We start from the raw sequence: 22,223 nt of genomic DNA on the forward strand, positions 1-22,223 counted from the left end.
AGTGGCAGCTTGGTGATACCAGGGCTTGAACCCCTAACCTTCTGTTCAGCATCCCAGCACCTGAACCACTGACCTACCACTTCCCCTAAGAAGGAAGAGGAGCATAGGGTGGCATATAAAAGTGGAGCTGGACAGCATTGGATGGTGGTCTGTAGAATGGTTTTGGAGGTGAAGAAGACGACGAGGAGAGCCAGGATTGAAAGAAGAATAAGATGGTGGAAACTGAAGGAGGAAGACTGTAGTATGAGATTCAGGGAAGAGGTCAGACAGGGGCTCTGTGGTGGTGAAGAGGTGTGGAATCACTGGGCAACTACTGCAGAAGTGATAAAGGAAACAGCTAGAATCATCTGGAAATAGAAAGGAAGACAAAGAGACGTGGTGGTGAAATGTGGAAGTGCAGAAGAGCGTAAGGAAAAAGAGGTTGGCAAAACAGAATTGGGATCGACAGAGTGATGAGAATAGTTGGCAGGAGTACAAGGAGATGTGGCAGCAGGTGAAGAGGGATGTAGCAAAAGTCAAGGAAAAGGCATATGAGGAGCTGTATGAGAAGTTGGACACTTAGCAAGGAGAAAAGGATTTGTACCGAATGGTCAGACAGAGGGAACGAGCTGGGAAGAATGTGCTGCAAGTTAGAGCAATAAAGGATGGAGATGGAAATGTGATGACTAGTGAGGAGAGTGTGTTGAAAAGATGGAGTATTTTAAGCAGCTGATAAATGTAGAAAACGAGAGAGAAGGTTGGATGATGTGGAGCGAGTGAAGCAGGAAATGCATTAGATTAGTAAGGAGGTAATGAGAGCATCTGGAGGATGAAGAGATTAAATAGATTGTACAACAAAATTCTGGAAGGTAAAAGGATGCCTGAGGAATGGAGAAGGAGCGTGCTGGTACCGATCTCTAAGCACAAGGGAGATGTGCAGACCTGCAGTAACTACAGGAGAATTAAGATCATTAGTCACACCATGAAGCTTTGGGAAAGTAACGGAAGCCAGGCTGAGAGAAGAGGTGATCATCTGTGAGCAACACTATGGTTTTATGCCGAGGAAGAGCACCACAGATGCAATATTTGTTTTAGGATTATCGATAAAGTATAGAGGTCAGAAGGAGTTGCATTGTGTTTGTGGATTTAGAGAAAGCGTACGACAGGGTGCCGAGAGAGGAGTTGTGGTGAATCCCTGAAGAAAAAGACATACAAACAGTATATGAAGTTTAAGAAAAAGTTGTGCTTTAATATTAATTGTAAGTAGCTTTAGATCAATAAACAGAAACGTTACTTGTGATCTCTTATTTCTTTAGAGGTTCATCGAATATACACACGAAGAACAATTTCAGATCTATCTTTATTTCATACAGATAGCAGCACATTTTACAGAAATAGAACTGCAAGAGTATACAAATTCAGGAGTGTACTGGTTGAAAGCAAAGTACAAATATGTTAACTGTTGTTACTTCACATGGACTGAAAAGTAAACGGTTATCCCCATGACTTCTAGGGTAAGTAATATTCACAGCAAACAAACCATAATAAAAATGCATATGAAGAAATTGAAGACAAAAACCAACACAGACCAGAAAAAAAAAAGAAAAAAACACAAACACTAAGATCGTTGTTAAATCCATCACACACACTGAACTGACAATCAATATATGTGGTATTTTTTTCTGTTCTGTACCTTGTTCTAGCAAATCATAAGAGGCAACCAACAGTCTAAATATAGTAGTAAAGCTGCATAGCAGTTCCATGACAGAAAACTCGAATGCATCTCGGCATTTGGATCAGATGACATGTTGAAAATACAGTTAAACAAGGATTTAGGATAAATTTGTAACTTTTGAATTTGTTGAAAGTGAAAAACCTCAAGGGTTTTGAAGTAAGGGGGGACGGTTTTTAAAAGGCACAAAGTGCTTCCAATAAAAATAGCACAATTCAACAGAACATAGAATGTATGCATAACATACTAAATATTTGATGTAGTTCTTACAATGACGGACTGTGCAGAATTGCTCGTTTTTTTTCTTCTTTTTTTTTATCTTCTATATGACATGGTTAAAAAAACAAAAACAAAAAGCAAAAGCACTGATACTCATACAACTCAAACAATTCAGAAGAGTTCTGCTGCCATATCTAAAAAAAAAATTATAATAACAAAAGTTTCTTTAGATTGGTCCTTATTTAGATCTAGGTTGAAATGTCTCTGCACCATGAGGTAAAAACACATTCTTCCACTCTGAAATCAGAGTTACCATCAAATTTAAACTTCACATGGAACACAAGTTCCAAATCACCAGCCTGTATAAAAACCATGTCATCATTTTTAGGTCTAATTTCAATAGTTGAGATTTGTACGAGATACAGAAGTTCTGATTCATAGCACAGTGATGGGGACCAAAAAATAAATCTTTTTTTTTCTTTCTTTTTTTTTTTTTTTTGTCTTTTTCTTTTTTTTGACAATGCATAAAGTACTGCAGAGGGGACACAAAATTCAATATTTTGAAATGTACATAGTACATTTAGTAATTTTAGACTTACAAAAATACTGTATGTATGGCTCACTTAAAATGCGTTAAAAATAATAACAGACAGACGTTTTACTACTCAGAGAACACAACACACCAAACCAACAGCACACATGAAAATCAATGTCACTACAACTACAGTGTTCTTTTTACAGAGTTTGCGGCAAGTGTGAAATACATAATGAGATAATCAAGTTAAAAGGTGGAAAATTACGGGGAAACAAATAGATCGTATGTAACGCAAATGTATTTTGGAGGACTTTTTCTGTTCAGTGCAGTTATTACCTAAATTGATCTGCATGTGAACATTGTCAATGCAAAAGGTGCTTTTGGAAATGAAAACACTTTTTTTTTGTTTGGTTTTTCAGGGGGGTATTAAATAATGGAAAACTGTAAACATTTACAATTGGGGAAGTTGTCATCTAAGAAAATAAAAAGTCTCCTAAGAAGGGAAACTAGGCCACTAACCTTAGAGTAAGCTGGGACCCACACAAACGACAAGCTTTAGAAACAAAGCATTTTGTAATAATATCAGTCCAAATGTTGATAAAACAATGGTTATCTATGTAAACAAAGTAGCACCACTATGCCAACTCGTTTAAAAATAAAACCCTGTACAACTTCATTTACCAAATCCAACATAATAAATGAATGAAATGATGCTCAAATTAACATTTCACATTATTCTTTCCAGTAGCTTGTGCCCAAACGAATCGTACATCTAATGTGTGTAATATAAAAAAATAAACATGGATTGAAACTAAATGCAACATAGAACAAACATCAATACACTTTTTGCTTCCATTGTACACAAAAACGCACACAGAGACACACAGTATACACACGGTGTCATGGGCATGCATTTTGTTAGCTTGGTGGAATATCCTGAAACGGCGACGGAGACTAAATGTCCCGAAAACAGATCACGGCTTAAGATTATGTAGACAATGGCAATGAATTAGTAACATTTCACCTTGCTATGTCTTGGGTTCTATTCTGTAAATTGGACAAAAACTTTTTAGGTCAGTCCACCGGGCTAGCTTATGTATCTACCACATCATTATCTAACAATGTACACAAGTGATATAACATGTCCATGGCAGGAATGACTACAGATGGATCGCTTCTTTATAAAATATATTAGATGATATAACAATTCAAAATATCATTTATACAAATATATACAGTAAATGTTAGATATAGAACATGGATTGAGTCTAATGAGGACGCTGCAAACAATCATCTAAAAGAAAAAAAAAAATGCCATACCCATGGCTTGTTATATTGGTTAATATGAAAATGGAGAGAAAATATGACTGGTACAAAATAGAGGATCTTTTGGGAAAGACTATAAAAAGACGCGAATATGGTTAGAAATGGTTCGAAAGCTGAAACGCATGTAACTCACTTCCAAGACTCAATAAAGTGCTAAACACACCATCTAAAAATTCACAGACAATGAATTAGTCCAATGTAGTACATCAGATTGACAACAGATAGATCAATTGTGTCAGATTCTGTTAGACAGATGAAAGATGATAATGTAATAAAAGACAATATTGTGTCAACATGACATATACCGCCAAAATATGAAACGCCAAGACGGATCACAACTATGACTTGACAATTAATTTGGTTCCATAATTACAGCCACCTGTAACAGCCTACATAATCCATTAAACATATATTAAAGGCTTTAACATTTTTGATCCTTCAAGTTGCTCTAGACACTCTTGTGTCAACTGAGCTCAAGAGCTCTTAAAAGGGGGACATTTCAATGCATTTTACTGTTCTAAGAAGTCCCTGGGAAGAGTCTTCCCTTGTTCCTCGAATTGTTCTAGCAGTTCATCAAGCTTCTCACTGAGATTGTTGGACTGGTCTAGTAAACTGTGAATCTGTGCACTGGTCTGAAGATGGTTCTGATTGTGATCTGATCTAGAATGCCCCATGGTGACAAGTTGGTCTGTTAACGGAGGACCTGGAGGGGTTAATAACTGCCCACATTCTGGTAAACAGAAGAAGAAGAGAGGGGAAAAAAAAGTTAGATTTTCAAAATATATCCTAATCATACTCCCTACTATATTGTAAGGTGCATTTTTAATCAATTAATCAGTGGTGGACAAAATACACAAACCAAGTATTTGAGTTGAGTAAAAGTAAGATATCTATCTTGTAGTGAAGTTAAAATCTCCCAAAATGGAAATACTTCGGTAAAGTACTTCAGTACAGTAACGAATTGCATTTACCTTGTTACTGTCCACCACTGCAATTAATCAAAGTGGACTTACCAGCAGGAATTTCAAAAATAAATAGGCCGGTTTGTCCTGGCTGCCCAGGCTGGTTGAGGGTTCCCCCTAAAGTTGTTTGAAAAAGGGAATCAGGTGGCTGTTGACTGGACGTGGCTGTGGAGCTCGGCAACCCTCCAATTGCCACACCACCCTGCGCACTAAAAATGGCAGTTGCTGAAGCGGTCTGAGGTAACTCTTGAGTGCCTACACCACTTTGAAGCACTGAAATGGCTGCTTGTGGCAAGAAAATATTAACAGTGCCCTGGTCTGTAGGAGGGACAGAGGCACAGTTGCTAGCACTTGGGACAACCTGCATAGGTTGCTGGTCTGGAAAAGTCCTGGCTGGGTTGTAGGCATACCAGCAGATGAGTGATCCACAACAGAGATCTCATCCTGAAAAGACATGGGCTCTGTTGAATCTTGCTGAGCCACATTCACCACAGTGGCCTGGGGAAAAAGAATCTGTGGGCTTTGCGTTGACTGTGATGGAGAGACCGTAGGCTGACTCGTGGAGTTGTCTGATGCGATATTACCTGGGCTTGGGACTACCTGCATGGGTTGCTGGTCCTGAAAGATATTTTGTGGCAGTTGGTTGGTGCCAATCGGAGCCTGGTTCTGAGTACTGAACAGGAGAGTCTGAGGAAGGTCTTGAGGATTAACGGGAGTAGCACAGAACAATAAGCTGGCCTGTGGTTGCTGCTGGCCCTGACTTTGGGATATTGTAGAAATATTTTGAAATAGGGAAGCTTGCTGGGGTGTAGGTATTTGCTGAGACTGGGAAGTGTGCTGTTCCATTGGAGTGGACAACTGGGTTTGTCCCTGAAAAAGTGACACTGATTGGTTTGCTGAAGTTGACGTTTCCATGGGCGTGAGAAAAGCTATTTGTTGCTGTTGTTGACTTTGAGAATTACCGGTTGTTATTTGGCTATGCAGAACACCCTGAGAAATGAACAGGGTAGTTGAAGGAGCCTGTTGCTCAGAAGACAATTCAGTGCTTGTCAGCATTGTCACTGTATTGGGAAATAAAGCAGGCTGGACCTGGGTAGGTTTAGAAGTGCCAAAGAGCCCTGTCTGTGGTTCCTGTGAGTCAGTGATAGGTGTGTGACTTTGAAATAGCTGCTGAGGAGGTGAAGTTTGCGAGGGTGGCTGCTGAAGAAAGCTGGATGTTTGAATAGTCAGTAGCCCCCCAGTCTGTTGAAAAAGGGTTTGCTGCTGTGGCTGAGGGGAAGAGCTCTGGAGAAAACCATCAGGTGGCTGTGACAGGGAGCCATCAATCTGAGTGGAACTTTGATGCTCAGACATTTGATCATGTGGTACGACCGCGAAACTTGGTGTGCACTGCATGGGAATCTGTGGCTGTAACATTTCTGATTGCAACTGTTTCTGCAAGGTTTCTATGACCTCTTGATGTTGTTGCTCTTGTTGAAGTTTCTCTAAATTCTGTTGATGCTGCTGTTGTTGTTGCAGATTATCAATGACTTTCTGATGCTGAATATTCACCAAAGAACTTTGTTGCTGAATGTCCCCAAGGACCTTCTGGTGCTGCAGGTTTTCCAAAACTATCTGATGAGACTGCTGTTGTTGCAGATTTCCAAGAGTTTGTTGCTGAAAGTTCTCAAAGACCTTTTGTTGCTGCTGTAAATTCTTCAAGACAGTTTGTTGATGTTGCAGATCAACCAAAGCTTTCTGATGCTGCTGCTGCAGATTCTGCAATATATTATGTTCTTGTTGCTGCTGCTGTTGATTGGTCAAACTGTTCTCATTGCCACCCAGCCTTAAACTGTTCATGTTTTCCTGAACATGTTGCTGGAGGTTTTCAGCAGAAGGGTTTGAATCATAAAGCACAGAATTAAGCTGCTGTTGTTCTTGCAGCTCCCGAACAGCTCTTTCTAGCTGTGCTACCTCATCTTGGGGCAAAATGTTCTGGACCTGAGGCTGCTGGGTAGGGGGAGGCCTAGACTCCATTCCCACTACAACCATTCCAGTGCCATCTGGACTGTTGTCTTCTGGAGACAAAGTCTCAGGGGTTTCCCTCAAAAACTGCTGAGGGACCTGTGGGGGGACCGGCTGAAGAACGGTTGTGTCTTCTGACAAAGAAACTTGAAAGGATGGTGTAGAAGGCATATCCTGTTTCTGAATTGTTGCAAGGGGCTCTGGAGGTGCAAACATTGTGGGCACTGATCGTTGAGGATCATCAGATGGCAGAGGGACAGGGCTAGGAAAGGATTTGCTGCTAGCAGGAAGAATGGCTGAAATTTCCAAAATCTGTTGGTCTGCATTGAGGACCTCTGCAGGCTGGATTAATTACAAAAATAAAAGTTTAGATATTTGACAAGTTCATTTAAAAATTATGAAAGCCCAATTATGATTCTAAAAGAAATGTACAATTAACCTTAAATATGTTAGAGGTTGTAGAGCTGGTAGAGATCTCCATTGGGGTTACGTCTTCTCTTTTGACTATGGATATCATTGGGGCCATCAAGGTACTGTTAAGATTACTGGTGCCAGTTTGCATTGCTGCACACAAATGATCTGAAATAAATGTGAACACCATAAACAAAACAATACACGTTTAATTAAGCCAAAGATTGCGCACAATTATTACATTTAGGAATCTCACACCATTTATCTGCTCTTCAAAGGTGCAAGGTTTGGCTGTTACTGACAATTCTGACTTCACAGGAACATCAACTTTTTCTGTATGAAAAAACAAAACAAAGGGTTACTGACATGATCATAATTAAATATCTACAATGATAAATGTAAATCTGTGTACATTTTACATTCTCTCGATGAACTCTTGACAAACCTGGCTGAGGAGTATAAGTGAAAGGCTGTAGTTCATGAGTTCTTCCTGCATTGGTTAACACAGAAATCCCAACTGATGCAGGTGAAGTTACCGTGAGATCATGATAAGGAGGCACCTTCACCACTAGGTGATTCTGGTTTAAATAAGAAAAAGTAAAAATAATGAAATAAACATGCTCCATTGCATAATGTATTCCTTGAGACAGTTGTACTTACTTGATGAAAAAGTTCCATGTCAATCTCTGCCTCTGCCTGCCATGAGCTCTCATCTGAGACAAAAGCAAAAATTGTTTGTGTTTTAATATTACTAATAATAAGACCAGCAGATAATCGGGCCAGGAACAAAACCATTTCAAAAACTAGATACACCAGATACCTGTGGTAATTTCCTGAAAAATAACTTTGGTTCCCTTAAGGAAGTTCTTGCCAATAATGAAGACCTCCTCTCCTCCAGTCACTGGGCAGGTATGAAGACTCTTTTTGAGAATTTCAGGCACTCCAGCGGGTTGCGCTGTAAAATAAGTCCCACAAAATCAATCATGTAATAACCTAGACATAAGCATTCATTCGAAGAATTTAGATTACATAGAGGTACATTATCTTGTAGTTTTCTCACAAACTTAAAATACTTACTACAGAGGATTGGTAAAGACAGGGTCTGCAGAGTGAGCACAGAGCCGTCTGGCCTGGGAATGTTAACTCGAAATGCTAAACGAGCCCGGGTACTTTTCTTTTTAGAGCCAGCTACTCCGATTCGAGCTTCAACATCTGCATTCCTTAATTTCAATATCCCTACACAGTCCACTCTGTACAGGGTAAAATGTACCTTGGTTTAGTTCTAGTACTGCAGAACACACATATACATTATTTATATATTTATAATCTCTCTCGCGCGCACACACACACACACACACACACACACACACACACACACACACACACACACACACACACACACAGACACAGAAATCAAGAAAAAGTCTTACGCTAAACTCATAGAGTTGCTTGGCTCAAGGTTCACTTCAATAACCGTGGTCCCTTCAATATCCACTTCTTTACAGGCCGTCGTGTTACGCCCGGTCACTCTGCATGCTTGATAGAAGCCATGAGGTTTTACACGTCCAGCATCATTAGCCACAAACACTTGGAGGACAACTGGTTCATTCACACCTTCTAACTAGAAGATAAGATAACATGATCATAGGCATTCATGGAAATCTTAAGTGTAGACAAAAGATGCTGGTGTTCCACCACAGAAAGCTGCTAAATGAAAAAAGAAATCCAAATTAGTTCTTACTTTGACCGTGGGGAAGCCTTGCTGTGTGCGGTCTTTGACAGATCCTCTGCTACCCTCTGTAAGGTATCGTGCTCGGTGTTGTGTCTCGGGCTGTACTAAAATCTTTAGCTCTTTCCCTTCACTCTTCTGTGGATACTGTGTTGAAAGAATTCCACCTTTCTGACTGCCAGCCACCTCCAGGGTGCTACAGAAAAACAGCATAATGTAGCACAACCAAGTCTGGAAACTATACTATCTACACTAGACAGTATAGATCTATACTAACTACTTAGTACTGATCTACACTAACAACTAGACAGATGAAACATATGCTTAACGGAAATGCTACCAAAATGATTGCAACAGTAAATACATATTTATTTAATCATTTTATTTATTTTAAAACTATTTTAAAATCATATGTTAAAATTGGCAGATGCACCCTTGAGTAAGCTTACACGGCTGTAAAAAAACATTTTTAAATTGTCTACTGAGCAACTAGTGTCACAAGCCAAACTTCCATCTTTTACTTGAGACAGTGGTAGTGTTCATTTCTAAATGTGACCAAAAGCCTCCTACTTTCACACACAGAGGCCAGCTGAATCTGCAGATGTGAGATTAACTCGATTTTTACCTTGAACCCTTATTTTGCCATGGTCACAGTGTTTAGGTAAACTGTGTGTGCACAGGAAAGTGATTTTGTATTCTTTTCTGAGCACAAGCTTCAGAAAGATGAATCAGGTACAAAGTGCATCTGAAACTCTGAAGCATCTAACTACAGTGGAACCCGGTTATGTCGAGGGCCTAGGGGACACCAAAAAGCGTCGAGAAATCCGATGTTCGAGATAAACGAAAACCAATATGGCGGCAATATAGTAACGTGCTTGAAATTTCTTTATGTACATGATGTGCGTTATTAAATGAGAATGTACATGCACATGTTTTTTGAGTTTTTTTTACACAACAGCGTTGCCACGATTTGTTTGATGAAGGCATGCTATAAAAATGTAGTTTTCTTCCTAGAAACCCACAATAATCTAATGATGTCTGTTGAGTCCTCTTGCTACCAGTTCAGTCAGAAACACTGGTAATAGTAGTACCATTGGCACCAAATCAATCAAACTATTAACTCACTGCTTTTAGAATATGGTTTAAAACCAACTCAATCAGTAGGTCCAAACCCCATACATACCCAGAGTTAAAGCTAAGCTTTTCTTGTGATTTTGAAGAATGTATCTGCCATGAAAGATTTATAAAGGAAACTGTATGTTAAAATCATATATAAAAAAAAAACCTTATCACACCAACTCACCTCCCTTTGAGGTTACTTTTTCCTTCAGAACCAAGTTGTGAAAGTACAAAGTGCGGTGCTTTAGCGCTGTCAGCATCAAACACATCCATAGTTGAATCATCTCTGGCCACAGGCTTCGGGCCTGGTCTCTGGCGCGGTGTTCGCTTACGGGATTTCCGAGGAACCTCACTGTTGTCATTATAGGAACTGTTGCTCAGCATGCTAAAGTTCGAAACCGAGTCATCCATCCATATGCTGCCGCTCTGCTCAGAGTCTGGGTTGGGCGTTACTTCATCCTGGCAGGACATGCGGCTGTCATCCAGCAGGTCTTCAGGAGGTGGTGAGATGTTAAGTACAGTGCGTCGCTTTGAGGGTGTCATCTGGCTCTGATGTGCTGCTGCTCCGGCACCATCGTTCCCAGCGGTCGCACTGATACCAGAAGCCGAACCAGGCTCCGCTCCCAGCACCTCGACAGGGAGACAGTGGAGCCTGGAAGACTGCTCTGGAGGTGAAGTAGCACAGTGCATGCTGGGACAGGAAGAAGCACTGCTGTGCCCTCCAGGGGAGGATGAAACAACACAGGCGGTGGCTGCATCTGTAGTGTGCACAATGCGAAGAGTTAATAATGTTCGTTACTACAAAACTGGCTAGCAGTCCCGATCAAGCAGTGTAATTTGTGCACGATTTTGCCCTAACCCTTTAGGTCAATTTGACCAAATCAAAAATATTGCAATAATATTGGGCCAATCAGTTATCAAATCCATGATTTCGTTTTCCCTTACTATCCATCAATTAATATATATATATGTGTGTGTGTGTGTTTTGCAATGTCTAATGCTATCATTACTGCATGAAATTCTATCAAATTACAGTCTATGGCCTAAATGTTAAAGATATGAAATCCTGTGCCATGTAAACATGCGTAAGGCATACAGAGCATGTGTTACTGTAATTGAATAACTAACCACTGAACTAATCTACACAGTCTATCAAAAAAATGAGCTCCAATCATAGTTTTCAGGTGTGCGCTAATGCATGCCAATTGGAGGATTTGGTTGGGACTGAGCATAGCCATGGAGACAGAATAAACAAGCTTCTGACCTACGAAGCAGAGAACTGCAGACCATTTTATAAGCAGACTCTCCCTGTTTCAGAGGGAACTCCCTGGAATAAAAACGACAAATGACAGCAAAAGAGCAGTAAGTGCTGGTCAAAGGTCAGCCAATATCAATATCAGCAAAATTTGGACAACGAGTCATTTTTTTTTTTTTTTTTGCATAAATCAATGCTGGTGTTAACCAGAGCACATGGCACCAAAAACAAATTTTGGTTAAAAAAAAAAAAAAAAAAAAAAAAAAAAAAAAAAGAAAAAAGAAAAAAAATTCACAAAACCAGCATTAAATCTTCACTGTCCCAGTAATACTCGAGATGTTAACTGATTAATCAATGTTTATTTGGTAGACCTAAAATGTATATCCCCAAAACAGATCCTTATATGCACAGCCCCATTTTGTGCTAAGATTCCTGTCAAAGCAAAAAACAGCTGAGCAGGAACTTTGTAAAATATAACCCTCCATCACTGCACTGACTAATTCTTACACTAAAGAACATACAGTTCTTCATAGAAGGGAGAAGAGCAAAAGTAAAAGCCCTTAATTTGGTTTCTCAAACTAAAATGTTAAATAATGCATCTTAAGGCAAAACTCTACACATGTAAATAGACAATAGCTCAAAGAGTCAAATGTTCCAAGTGTTAGTAGAGTCTTCTGGGGTCAGCCTAATCATAACTTGCTTTTAGTGAACACGTGCCATAAATGGTCTGGGCAAGAACCAGGAAACAACTCTTGCTCACTGAGAGAAACAACAGGAAATTCTTTAAACATTTTAGTGGTTTTATTGGAGTGAGTCAACTGAATCTGGTTACAGAACTGAACAGTACACAGTACCACCACAACACAAGTACCTGTGAAAAGAAACAGACTGGGGAAGAAAGAAAAAAAAAAAAAGGAGGAAAAAAAAAAAAAAAAAAAAAAAGGAAAAAGGTATGCAGATGTATTAAAAAAAGAAAAAATCTGTTTGGAAATGTTAACAATTGTAAAATGTTATAAACTGGGGAGCGATGGATTGGCTAAAAGAAATAAAAAAACTCAAGCAGAATACTTGGAAGTGGAAATGAAGCCACTTGCATGCATCTCAAAAGACTCCCAGAAGGCAGCGGTGAAATAAAGACGTGATCGAGATTGATTAGGAAGGAAAACTGGATGAGTCGGGGCAACAAAAGAAATAAGATGGCAGTAGAAAAAGGAGTAGGGAAAGTATTCTACCTGAGGCCACGGCAGCAGAGGGAAGAGGGCCTGCCTCTCCACCACTCTTCTGACTCATGGTGTGGCTGTCCTGTGAGGCTAGAGGAAGCTGAAGTTCTTTAGGCAGGAGGTCATACACTGATTCTGAAACATGCAAAATATGGATGTGAGCAAGTAAAAGAGAGTATGTCGAGAACCGTATGTGCACGTTTGCCGAGCAGGGTGTCCAATTTTTCCGTAGTTCCCACTCATACAGATCTTGGCAACTAATAAATTCATTGCTCCATCTCTGAAGCCTAAGCTAGAGATTTATCAGTAAAATGATATTATTCATCTCAGTCCCTCTAAAATGTCTATTAAGTCTATTAACTTACTTACATATTGTAAGATCTGTTCATAACCAAAAAAAGCTGAACGACCAGAAGAGCAGTTAGCGATCCACAAACTGTTCTCAGACTCCCACTCTTTGTTCGGTGAATGATCAAAACAAAGCAAAGTGTCTAACTCATTTCCATAATTGCTCATACCACGAGAAAGCTCGGTACATGCTGCCACATGATCGCTCTGCTCGTTGTTGGTGACTAATAAAAGTATTTCTCTTTATGAACCCCTCATCTAATTGGCTAAATGCAGTTCAGTTGAACTTTGTCGAAATTCTGCTGCAGCCGGGCAGTGATTTAGAAGAACATTAGTCTAGATGCAGGGTGGAATGTTCTGGATATCTGACAAGTATTTAACCAACAAGCACCAAGTTCGTGTTGACTCGTTGACTAGTAACAGGTTAAATCTAAAAACAGTTGTCATTCAGCCCATACAACTTTACCCAACACTCAGCCAGCTAGCTGATTTTACTTCAAGCCATTTAATTATCCTGCTTCTTATCCTTCATTCTCCTAGATTGACATCAGAAAGGAGTGTGCAGTGACCACTTAAGAGTTTCCTTAAAAAGTCAGTTTTTCATTGTAATAGTACCAGCACAAATGAAAAAGGACAGAGAGGTTAGAGAGTGAGACCAAGATGGAAAGGCAATAAAGAGACAGAGAGAGAGAGAGAGAGAGAGAGACAGAGAGACAGAGAGAGACAGAGAGAATAAAAGTCCTCTGCACCAGGTAAGAGCAAGCTTCAAAGTATCCCTGTAAGTGTCAATTCAAATATTTCACATTAAATCTACTCCAGCTCTTCAAAACAGTTTATTTCGTGATTGAAGAAAAGGTTTCACTCTCTGTGTCTCACACACACACTTAGTTGCACGTATACAATTTCTTTTTTATTTATTGTTTGTGCATCCTACATTCTTATTAAAGGCTGAATTCCCCCTAAGGGCAAAACACTACAATTACCGTTGCCTACTTTGGGAAAAAAATGTAAAAATATTTAAATCTGCTTGGGTAGAAGAGAGCATTGGAGAAACTACAAAAAAAAAGTAACATACAAAAAGTGCTTGTATAATATTATTAGAATAAAAATATTAATTATTTAAGCTAATGTATAAACCTCCACCCAATAAAAGACTCAGATTTAAAACTGACAGATTTCTTTTGTTCCGACACAAGACGGCATCCAGGGCAGAACTACTTAAACATTTATCTAAAGATAGTTTTCAAAAACAGAGAACACTATTTGTAACCAGACTGGTACTGACATTTGGTTCACAAATGTACTAGCACAGCTAAGAAACTGAGTGGTTTAAAAGCTAAACCTCTACATATTAGAGGCGACAGAAAACGTGTAGTACACCACAAGAAGTCTGATTGTTTACATACATTATATATGACAATACAAATGAAAATAGCAGTCAAATCGCACTTGAAAATGACACTTTCAAGTCTTAAAAACTCTCAGGACAATGTCACTATACTCAATTAAATGACTAAACAGAGAACAGAGGTGTTGACTTCAGACTGGATCCATGTGACGTTCAAACATACAGGATTGCTGGTATTGGTGAAATTGCATAGCAGACTGTAGTAGGTACTGGGGATGTGATGGCATGTTGACAGGAGGGTGTTTCCAATGTGCAAATCACACATATCCATATTTATTTAAAGGAGAATAATGATCAATCTATTATTCAATGATTTCAACAGTTTAAACAGCACCTTAATGGGAACGTCTGAAACAGAATTGAGCTTAAATTAAAGAGAAATGTATAATTTTGAGAAAATTTCTAATTAAATACCCTCTCGAAAAATTCATGAAGATTTCGGACATTGGCCTTTGAAGATAACCGCTTAATCGCTACTCAAGGATAACATAATAGATATGCTGTTTCTCCATTATTGAACATTAAAGGGCTCTGGCATGGAAGAGTTGGTGTTTGATCTATAATGATCTCAGATGTTGAGCTATTTTATGAGTTGCTTTAGGAGCTCCTGGTTCCACAACTTCAACTGACTGTATAAGACTGGCAGAAGGTTTCTTCCTCATACCATCTAAGGGAGTTTTTCCTTTCCACAGTCATCAGGGAAAAACACTTATAATTCACTTATATTTAAATTTTGTTTTGTTCTATAATTCTTACATGCTGTAAAGCTGCTTGGAGACAATTTGCATTGTGAAAAGCTCTGTAGTAATACACTTTAACTTGGATATTTACACATTGGTAACTGCCTTTTTCTGATCGGTGTCCAGAGTCTATTTAGGGAACACTGGAAATTTGTAGAACACACACCAGAGGCAGTTTTTGGCATTAAATGAGACAACATGTGTGATCACATCACATAACAACAGCCGAGACGCGCAGCCGTTCAGATCTGGCATTATGAACGCGTCTTACAGTGACCACTTGTGATCAAATTTTATACAATTTCCTCTGGAGAAATGCTCAGGCACCTTTATTAAAACCAGTCTTCTGTCGCATTTATTTTGAGGCAGAAATGCTGCCCGAATCATGTTTTGCACCCATACGTACTGTTTCATACGTTTTAATCAGGTTTCTTTGTAACACAACATATAAATGAGTGAGAGGTGAGACAAATAACAAAAGATGTGAAGAGCAGCTGCTATTAGAACATTTGCATTATCCATTAGCCTAGTGGGAGTGACCTTTGATTGGTGGGATTTACAGAAAGTCTCACAATGATTCCATATTTAATGACTGTTTCTACACAAAATGATCTAAATGTATTTTTGCTTATTCAACAAATAGGGTGTCCACTGTGAGGATGCTGTCCACTTGTGAGCTGGGTAACGAGTCAGGATGTTAACAAGGCCTAAAAATAGCGGGCCTTCCTACCTGCATGTATTTAACATATTAGTGGAAACTGGAGAACCCAGAGGAAACTGATGCGAACACAAGGAGAAAATGCGAAACTTTATACCCAAGCTTAAGATCAAAAGCAGGTCCCTGGAGTTTTGAAGTAGCAGTAATGAAGCCCAGTGTGTCACCGTGCACACTCACAGTGCACTTTAATGCTAATAAAACACATATCATGCTCATACCTAACATTCTACATAGAAATTTTTGTTCTTAACAAAAAAATTCTTCTCTTAAGAATCTACAAAAAAAATATATTTATGCTGTTAAAAAAACAAAAAAAACAACAATAAGCAAATAATGACATTTATGGACAATTTCTGTTAAAACATATAGTGGAACAAAAAAGGATTTAGTCAGCCACCAATTGTGCAAGTTCTCCCACTTAAAAAGATGAGAGAGGCCTGTAATTTTCATCATAGGTATTTTCATCACTTCAACTATGAGAGACAAAATGAGAAAAAAAATCCTGAAAATCACATTGTCTTGTTTTTAAAGAATTTATTTGCAAATTATGGTGGAAAATAAGTATTTGGTAAATAACAAAAGTTCATCTCAATACTTTGTTATATACCCTGTGTTGGCAATGACAGAGATCAAACGTTTTCTGTAAGTATTCACAAGGTTTTTACACACTGTTGCTGGTAGTTTGGCCATTCCTTCATGCAGATCTCCTCGAGCAGTGATGTTTTGGGGCTGTCGCTGGGCAACGCGGATTTTCAACTCCCTCCAAAGATTTTCTATGGGGTTGAAATCTGGAGACTGGCTAGGCCCCTCCAGGACCTTGAAATGCTTCTTACGAAGCCACGCCTTCGTTGCCCGGGCGGCATGTTTGGGATCATTGTCATGCTGAAAGACCCAGCCATGTTTCATCTTCAATGCCCTTGCTGATGGAAGGAGGTTTTCACTCAAAATCTCACGATACATGGCCCCATTCATTCTTTCCTGCATGTGCAGCGGATCAGTCGTCCTGGTCCTGTTGCAGAAAAACAGCCCCAAAACATGTTGTTGCTTCACAGTAGGTATGGTGTTCTTTGGATGCAACTCGGCATTCTTTCTCCTTCAAACACGACAAGTTGAGTTTTTACCAAAAAGTTCTACTTTGGTTTCATCTGACCATATGACATTCTCCCAATCCTCTTCTGGAAAGCATCCAAATGCTTTTTAGCAAACAGGCCTGGAAATGTACTGGCTTAAGCACGGGGACACGTCTGGCACTGCAGGATTTAAGTCCCTGGTGGCGTAGTGCGTTACTGATGGTAGCCTTTGTTACTTTGGTCCCAGCTCTCTGCAGGTCATTCACAAGGTCCCCCCGTGTGGTTCTGGGATTTTTGGGGTGAGATCTTGCGTGGAGCCCCAGATCGAGGAAGATTATTAGTGGTCTTGTATGTCTTCCATTTTCTAATAATTGCGCCAACAGTTGATTTCTTCGCACCAAGCTGCTTCCCTATTGCAGATTCAGTCTTTCCAGCCTGGTGCAGGTCTAATTTTGTTTCTGGTGTCCTTTGACAGCTCTTTGGTCTTGGCCATAGTGAAGTTTGGAGTCTGACTGTTTGAGGTTGTGGACAGGTGTCTTTTATACAGATAACGAGTTCTAACAGGTGCCATTAATACAGGTAACAAGTGGAGAACAGAGGAACCTCTTAAGGAAGAAGTTACAGGTCTGTGAGAGCCAGAAATCTTGCTTTTTTGTAGGTGACCAAATACTTATTTTCCACCATAATTTGCAAATCAATTCTTTAAAAATAAGACAGTGATTTTCTGGATTTTTTCTCTCATTTTGTCTCTCATAGTTGAAGTGTACCCATGATGAAAACTACAGGCCTCTCATCTTTTTAAGTGGGAGAACTTGCACAACTGGTGGCTGACTAAATACTTTTTTGCCCCACTGTATCTTTTAACAGCAAAAAGCTCTACTTGTCAAAGAACATTTTAGTCAATAGAACCATCAAAGAAATAAATCCATAAGACATATTTGCTAAAACAGCACCATTAACTAAAGGATGCCCAGAATGCATTTTTTCTTTTTTTTATTTCAGGATTAAAACTGTTGCAAAGGATTTGTACAAGTAGAGCTTTTGACACTCTACCCATTGATTTCCACACATCCTTTAATTGGTCATCCAGGATCCAACCAAACAGGGATGGAAGAGAAATGGACCATGTTACTTGGCAGACTGGCATTTCTTTTAGGTACAAATAAATGTGTGCATAGTGTCTGAAAATGGAGCCAATAGTGAACCTGGCCATGTTAAAGCTTCTCCTGAATACAAATGATTAAATAAATGGATGAATGAGTAAAATGCTCTATCATCTAGTTGTATTTCCTCAATGTGGAAATGTTGAGCACATATCCTGTAGCTCAATAGAATAGCAAATTCTGAAATTAGAGGTGTTTCATTACTGCAAATCAAAGCATCCAAAACACATTATTCATAAACCACTTAGGTGATTTTACCAAAATTGTCAATTGGCAGCGAATCGAACACGCAACCCTTAACATAGATATTCCCTTAAAGCCACTCAACAGCAGTCTCAGTCTTATCCCACAGAGCCAATATCAAGTACAGTCTTCTTTGGTCCTTGTGATACGAGTTGAAGAGCCGTGATGATATTCTGCTTGTTGATGCTTTTTGAAAAAGGAAGTCAGAGTGACAGAATGCTCAAGTGCTTGACTGATTTACATAGGAGTCAATAGCGTATGAGAAATGCCACACCCCTTCCAAATCTAAACAAACCCGATGGATCACTACACGGTATCTGACGTGTCTCTGAACGGGAGAGGGAGAAAACGGAAGTTTATGAATCACATCATCGCAAAGAAGCCACGGCTGTCAATGTAGTAGTGCCTTTAACATACTCTAAAATGTTCTAAATTACCTTGTTAGAATTGTAATTTTATTGGCAAACGCAGACTTACTGAGCGATACAAACAGTATACCAGTAAAGTTATACTAAATATCATCAATCCTGGAACACACGTCTAATAAAATTTGTGTAACTGTTATACTGTAAATCTTAGTCGGAAAAAGACGGAAAGGCAAAATAATAAAAAAAAAAAATGCACAGGCAAACCAATTTGGCTGGTAACTAGGTGATACCACACCCCTGTGAAACAAAGCCCAAGTCCAGGTGGGTGGGACATGGAGAGACATTTGTCTAGTGAACATTTCAATATACAAACACAAGACTAATACAGGAACAAATGGTTAGCACTTTCCCAGGTGTGACAGGTAGAATTAACCGCTCGTATTCTGCAATTATTCTATTGTACTGTCTAAAATGGGATTGACTGACACTCTGACGCGCGCGCACACACGCACTAACTGTAAAATTGCTGTTACGCACAAATTACTGCTAAAACTATTCAGCGTTTACGTGTACAGTATTTATTATTATACAGACAAATCCATTTGCACTGACAAATCTTCTGAACTGTACTGGTCAATGCTGCAGTGTCACTCCATCTGCTGTCTCACTGTTATGTTCTTTTTGCACTCGATGTCACCACATGTGAGAACCTCAGTCCTTAAAGAATTCCTTCATGAGCCTGTCACTGGGTCACCACTGTTCCTTCATTAGACCACTTTTGTTATAATAACTTTTTTTTATAATGTTATAACGTCAATGTTATGCCTGATCGGTGTATTTAAATGAATGATCTTAATTTATGGAGTTTTCAGAAAAAAAGTGCAGGAAATTGAAACATGAAATGGAAATGAAATACAATTAGCTTTCTGTGTAGCCTGCAACAAAATGATCCACTGGTGGTAGGGGATTCCTGCTTTACTGTATATGAGTCTGAAATACCACTAAAACTGGTTTCCTTCTTACACCCCACACTGGCTGGCTTCAGTGCAGTGCCAAAATGCTTAGGGGCTTCATCACTGCCATGCAACCTGGAGAGTTGCTCATATTCACAAATATCTACTTCTTGAATCCCATCCAAAACGCAGCTCGCGCTCTCTCTCTCTCTCAGTTCATCTCTGCTCAAGGTGAAATTCTAAACTGAAGTCCTTGGCCTTAGTGAAGGACGGCACTGAAGCTGTCAATGAAACCAATAGCACTGAAGTCTAACAAAACAAAAACACACCGCCGCCGTCAGGCAACAAGCGCGCGCACACACTACCCATTCACACGCGCGTGCTCGGGCACGCGCTCGCATACTGCCTGGCTACGGTAAGCTAGCTAGCTAACTAGCTGCTCCTAGAGGCTAAACAGGACCATAGTAACGCATTCCTCAAACGGGTTTAGTCCATCCCGAATGAACGGAGTAATAAAATACCCATGTTGGCAACACGCTTACCTTTGGAATACAGAGATTTAGGGGAATTGAGGTCGATATCCGTGCTTAGAAGAGAAATGAAATCAGAGGGCATACTAACTTAGCGAGGTTAGCTGTAGCTTCGGCTCAGTGCCTAATGAGAGCAGGGCTAACGGCTTCTCGCACTCTTCCAGGCGGATAACTCAATGGGCGAATGGCTGCGGAGGCAAGGCTAGGCAAGCGAGGACACAGAGTCGGGCATCAATACGGTTCCTACGTCCATTAGAAAGCGAACAGTAGACATCAGAGTGTGTTTAGTAACCAGGAACGAGCGCTTTGTAATTTCTCCTCACCCATCTGACTCGCTAGTTAGCCTTAACAGCCATTCACCGTTTTCCTGAACGTCTCCGCCCCCCCTCGTGCGCATGCGCACAAGTTCGCTGTCTGGCGGCGGCATGGGTCTCGAAGAGCGCGTGTGCAGCTGCCACTGAAAGTCATTATCTTTAACCCTTACACATGTCCTCTGTGTGTCTGATATGGACAAACTTCCCTTTCTCATCATGCAGTTCTGCTTTATTCTGTACATTCTGGATCATCTCTGGATAATTATAACTAGAACTGTTATTCATAGAATATATTGTATTTAGTTGTACATACAGTTCATATTGCATCTCTTTATATATATATATACACTAAACAAAATTATGAACGCAACACCGTTTTTGTCCCTATTATTCATGAACGCAAAGATCTAAGACTTTTTCTATGTACACAAAATGCATATTTTTCTCAAATATTGTCCACAAATCTGTCTAAATCTGTGTTAGTGAGCACTTCTCCTTTGCAGAGATAATCCATCCTTACAGGTGCGACATATCGAGATGCTGAATAGACAGCATTATTATTGTACAGGTGTGCCTTAGGCTGGCCACAATAAAAGACCATTCTATAATGTGCAGTTTTACTTTATTGGGGGTTCAAAAACCAGTCAGTATCTAGTGTGGCCACCATTTTCCTCACACATTTTGCCCTGTACAGTGAAAACCGGGATTCATCCGTGAAGAGAATACCTCTCCAAAGTGCCAAAGTTGCCCACTCAAGTTGTTACGACGACGAACTGCAGTCAGGTCGAGACCCCAATGAGGACGACGAGCATGCAGATGAGCTTCCCTGAGACGGTTTCTGACAGTTTTAGCAGAAATATTTTAGTTATGCAAACCGATTATTACAGCAGTTGTCCGGGTGGCTGGTCTCAGACAATCTTGGAGGTGAAGATGCAGGATGTGGAGGTCTTGGGCTGGTGTGGTTACACGTGGTCTGCGGTTGTGAGGCCAGTTGGATGAACTGCCAAATTCTCTGAAACACCTTTGGAAACGGCTTATGGTAGAGAAATTAACATCCAAATCACGGGCAACAGCTCCGGTGCATGTTCCTGGAGTCAGCATGCCAATTGCACGCTCCCTCAAAACTTGTGACATCTGTGGCATTGTGCTGTGTGACAAAACTGCACATTTTAGAGTGGCCTTTTATTGTGGCCAGCCTAAGGCACACCTGTACAATAATCATGCTGTCTAATCTAAATCTTGATGTGTCACACCTGTGAGGTGGATGAATTACCTCAGCAAAGAAGTGCTCACTAACACAGATTTAGACAGATTCACAATCAATGTACACAATCAATGTACACAATCAATTAAATGAATGTTAGAAAGCATTCGCAATTTTATCAGAACAACAAGAAATTGCTTTTAGGATGTGCGCAAGTGACTAAATTATGTGGAGGTTGAATAAGTAGTTTGAGAATTACATTTTTGATCTGAGAAACGTTCCAAACCAACTGAGAAAATCTATAATGGTCAAATATGCATTAAACATCAGAATGGGAATTTTTTTTTATCTCAGTGACTTCAATGGTGCCACAGTTGTTGGTACCAGATAGGCTGGTCTGAGTATTTCAGTATTTCAGGGAATTTTTACACAAAACAGTCTCTAGCGTTTGCACTGAATAGTGCAACTTGAATGGAATGGAACTAAATGTAAATGTCTTGTAAGGTCTGCAGACGGGAACACTTGATGAAGTAGATCAGTAAAAGAATGATCATGACCTTGGCTGACATAGGTGGAAAGCCAGTTGGGTTTTTTGTGGTTGTAGCTTATCCACATCAAGGATTGAAGCTTTTTGATGAAGTGCTTTTCTTCATTACAGTTGTAAGTAGTGATT

The 22,223-nt window shown here is 39.7% G+C and overlaps 1 protein-coding gene across 1 annotated transcript; it reads right to left on the minus strand.

Moving 5' to 3' along the window:
- Window positions 1-1,320: 1,320 nt before the first annotated feature.
- On the minus strand, window positions 1,321-20,408 carry nfat5a (nuclear factor of activated T cells 5a). The gene is given in 14 exon segments (XM_046859039.1): window positions 1,321-4,521; window positions 4,805-5,134; window positions 5,137-7,099; window positions 7,197-7,336; window positions 7,427-7,501; window positions 7,614-7,746; window positions 7,829-7,881; window positions 7,989-8,123; window positions 8,246-8,418; window positions 8,599-8,789; window positions 8,910-9,093; window positions 10,201-10,774; window positions 12,504-12,626; window positions 20,045-20,408. Coding segments are annotated over 14 exon segments (4,368 nt in total). The 5' UTR covers window positions 20,118-20,408; the 3' UTR covers window positions 1,321-4,300.
- Window positions 20,409-22,223: the final 1,815 nt, after the last annotated feature.

Source organism: Silurus meridionalis, chromosome 10 (assembly GCF_014805685.1).
Source record: "Silurus meridionalis isolate SWU-2019-XX chromosome 10, ASM1480568v1, whole genome shotgun sequence".
NCBI lineage: Eukaryota > Metazoa > Chordata > Actinopteri > Siluriformes > Siluridae > Silurus > Silurus meridionalis.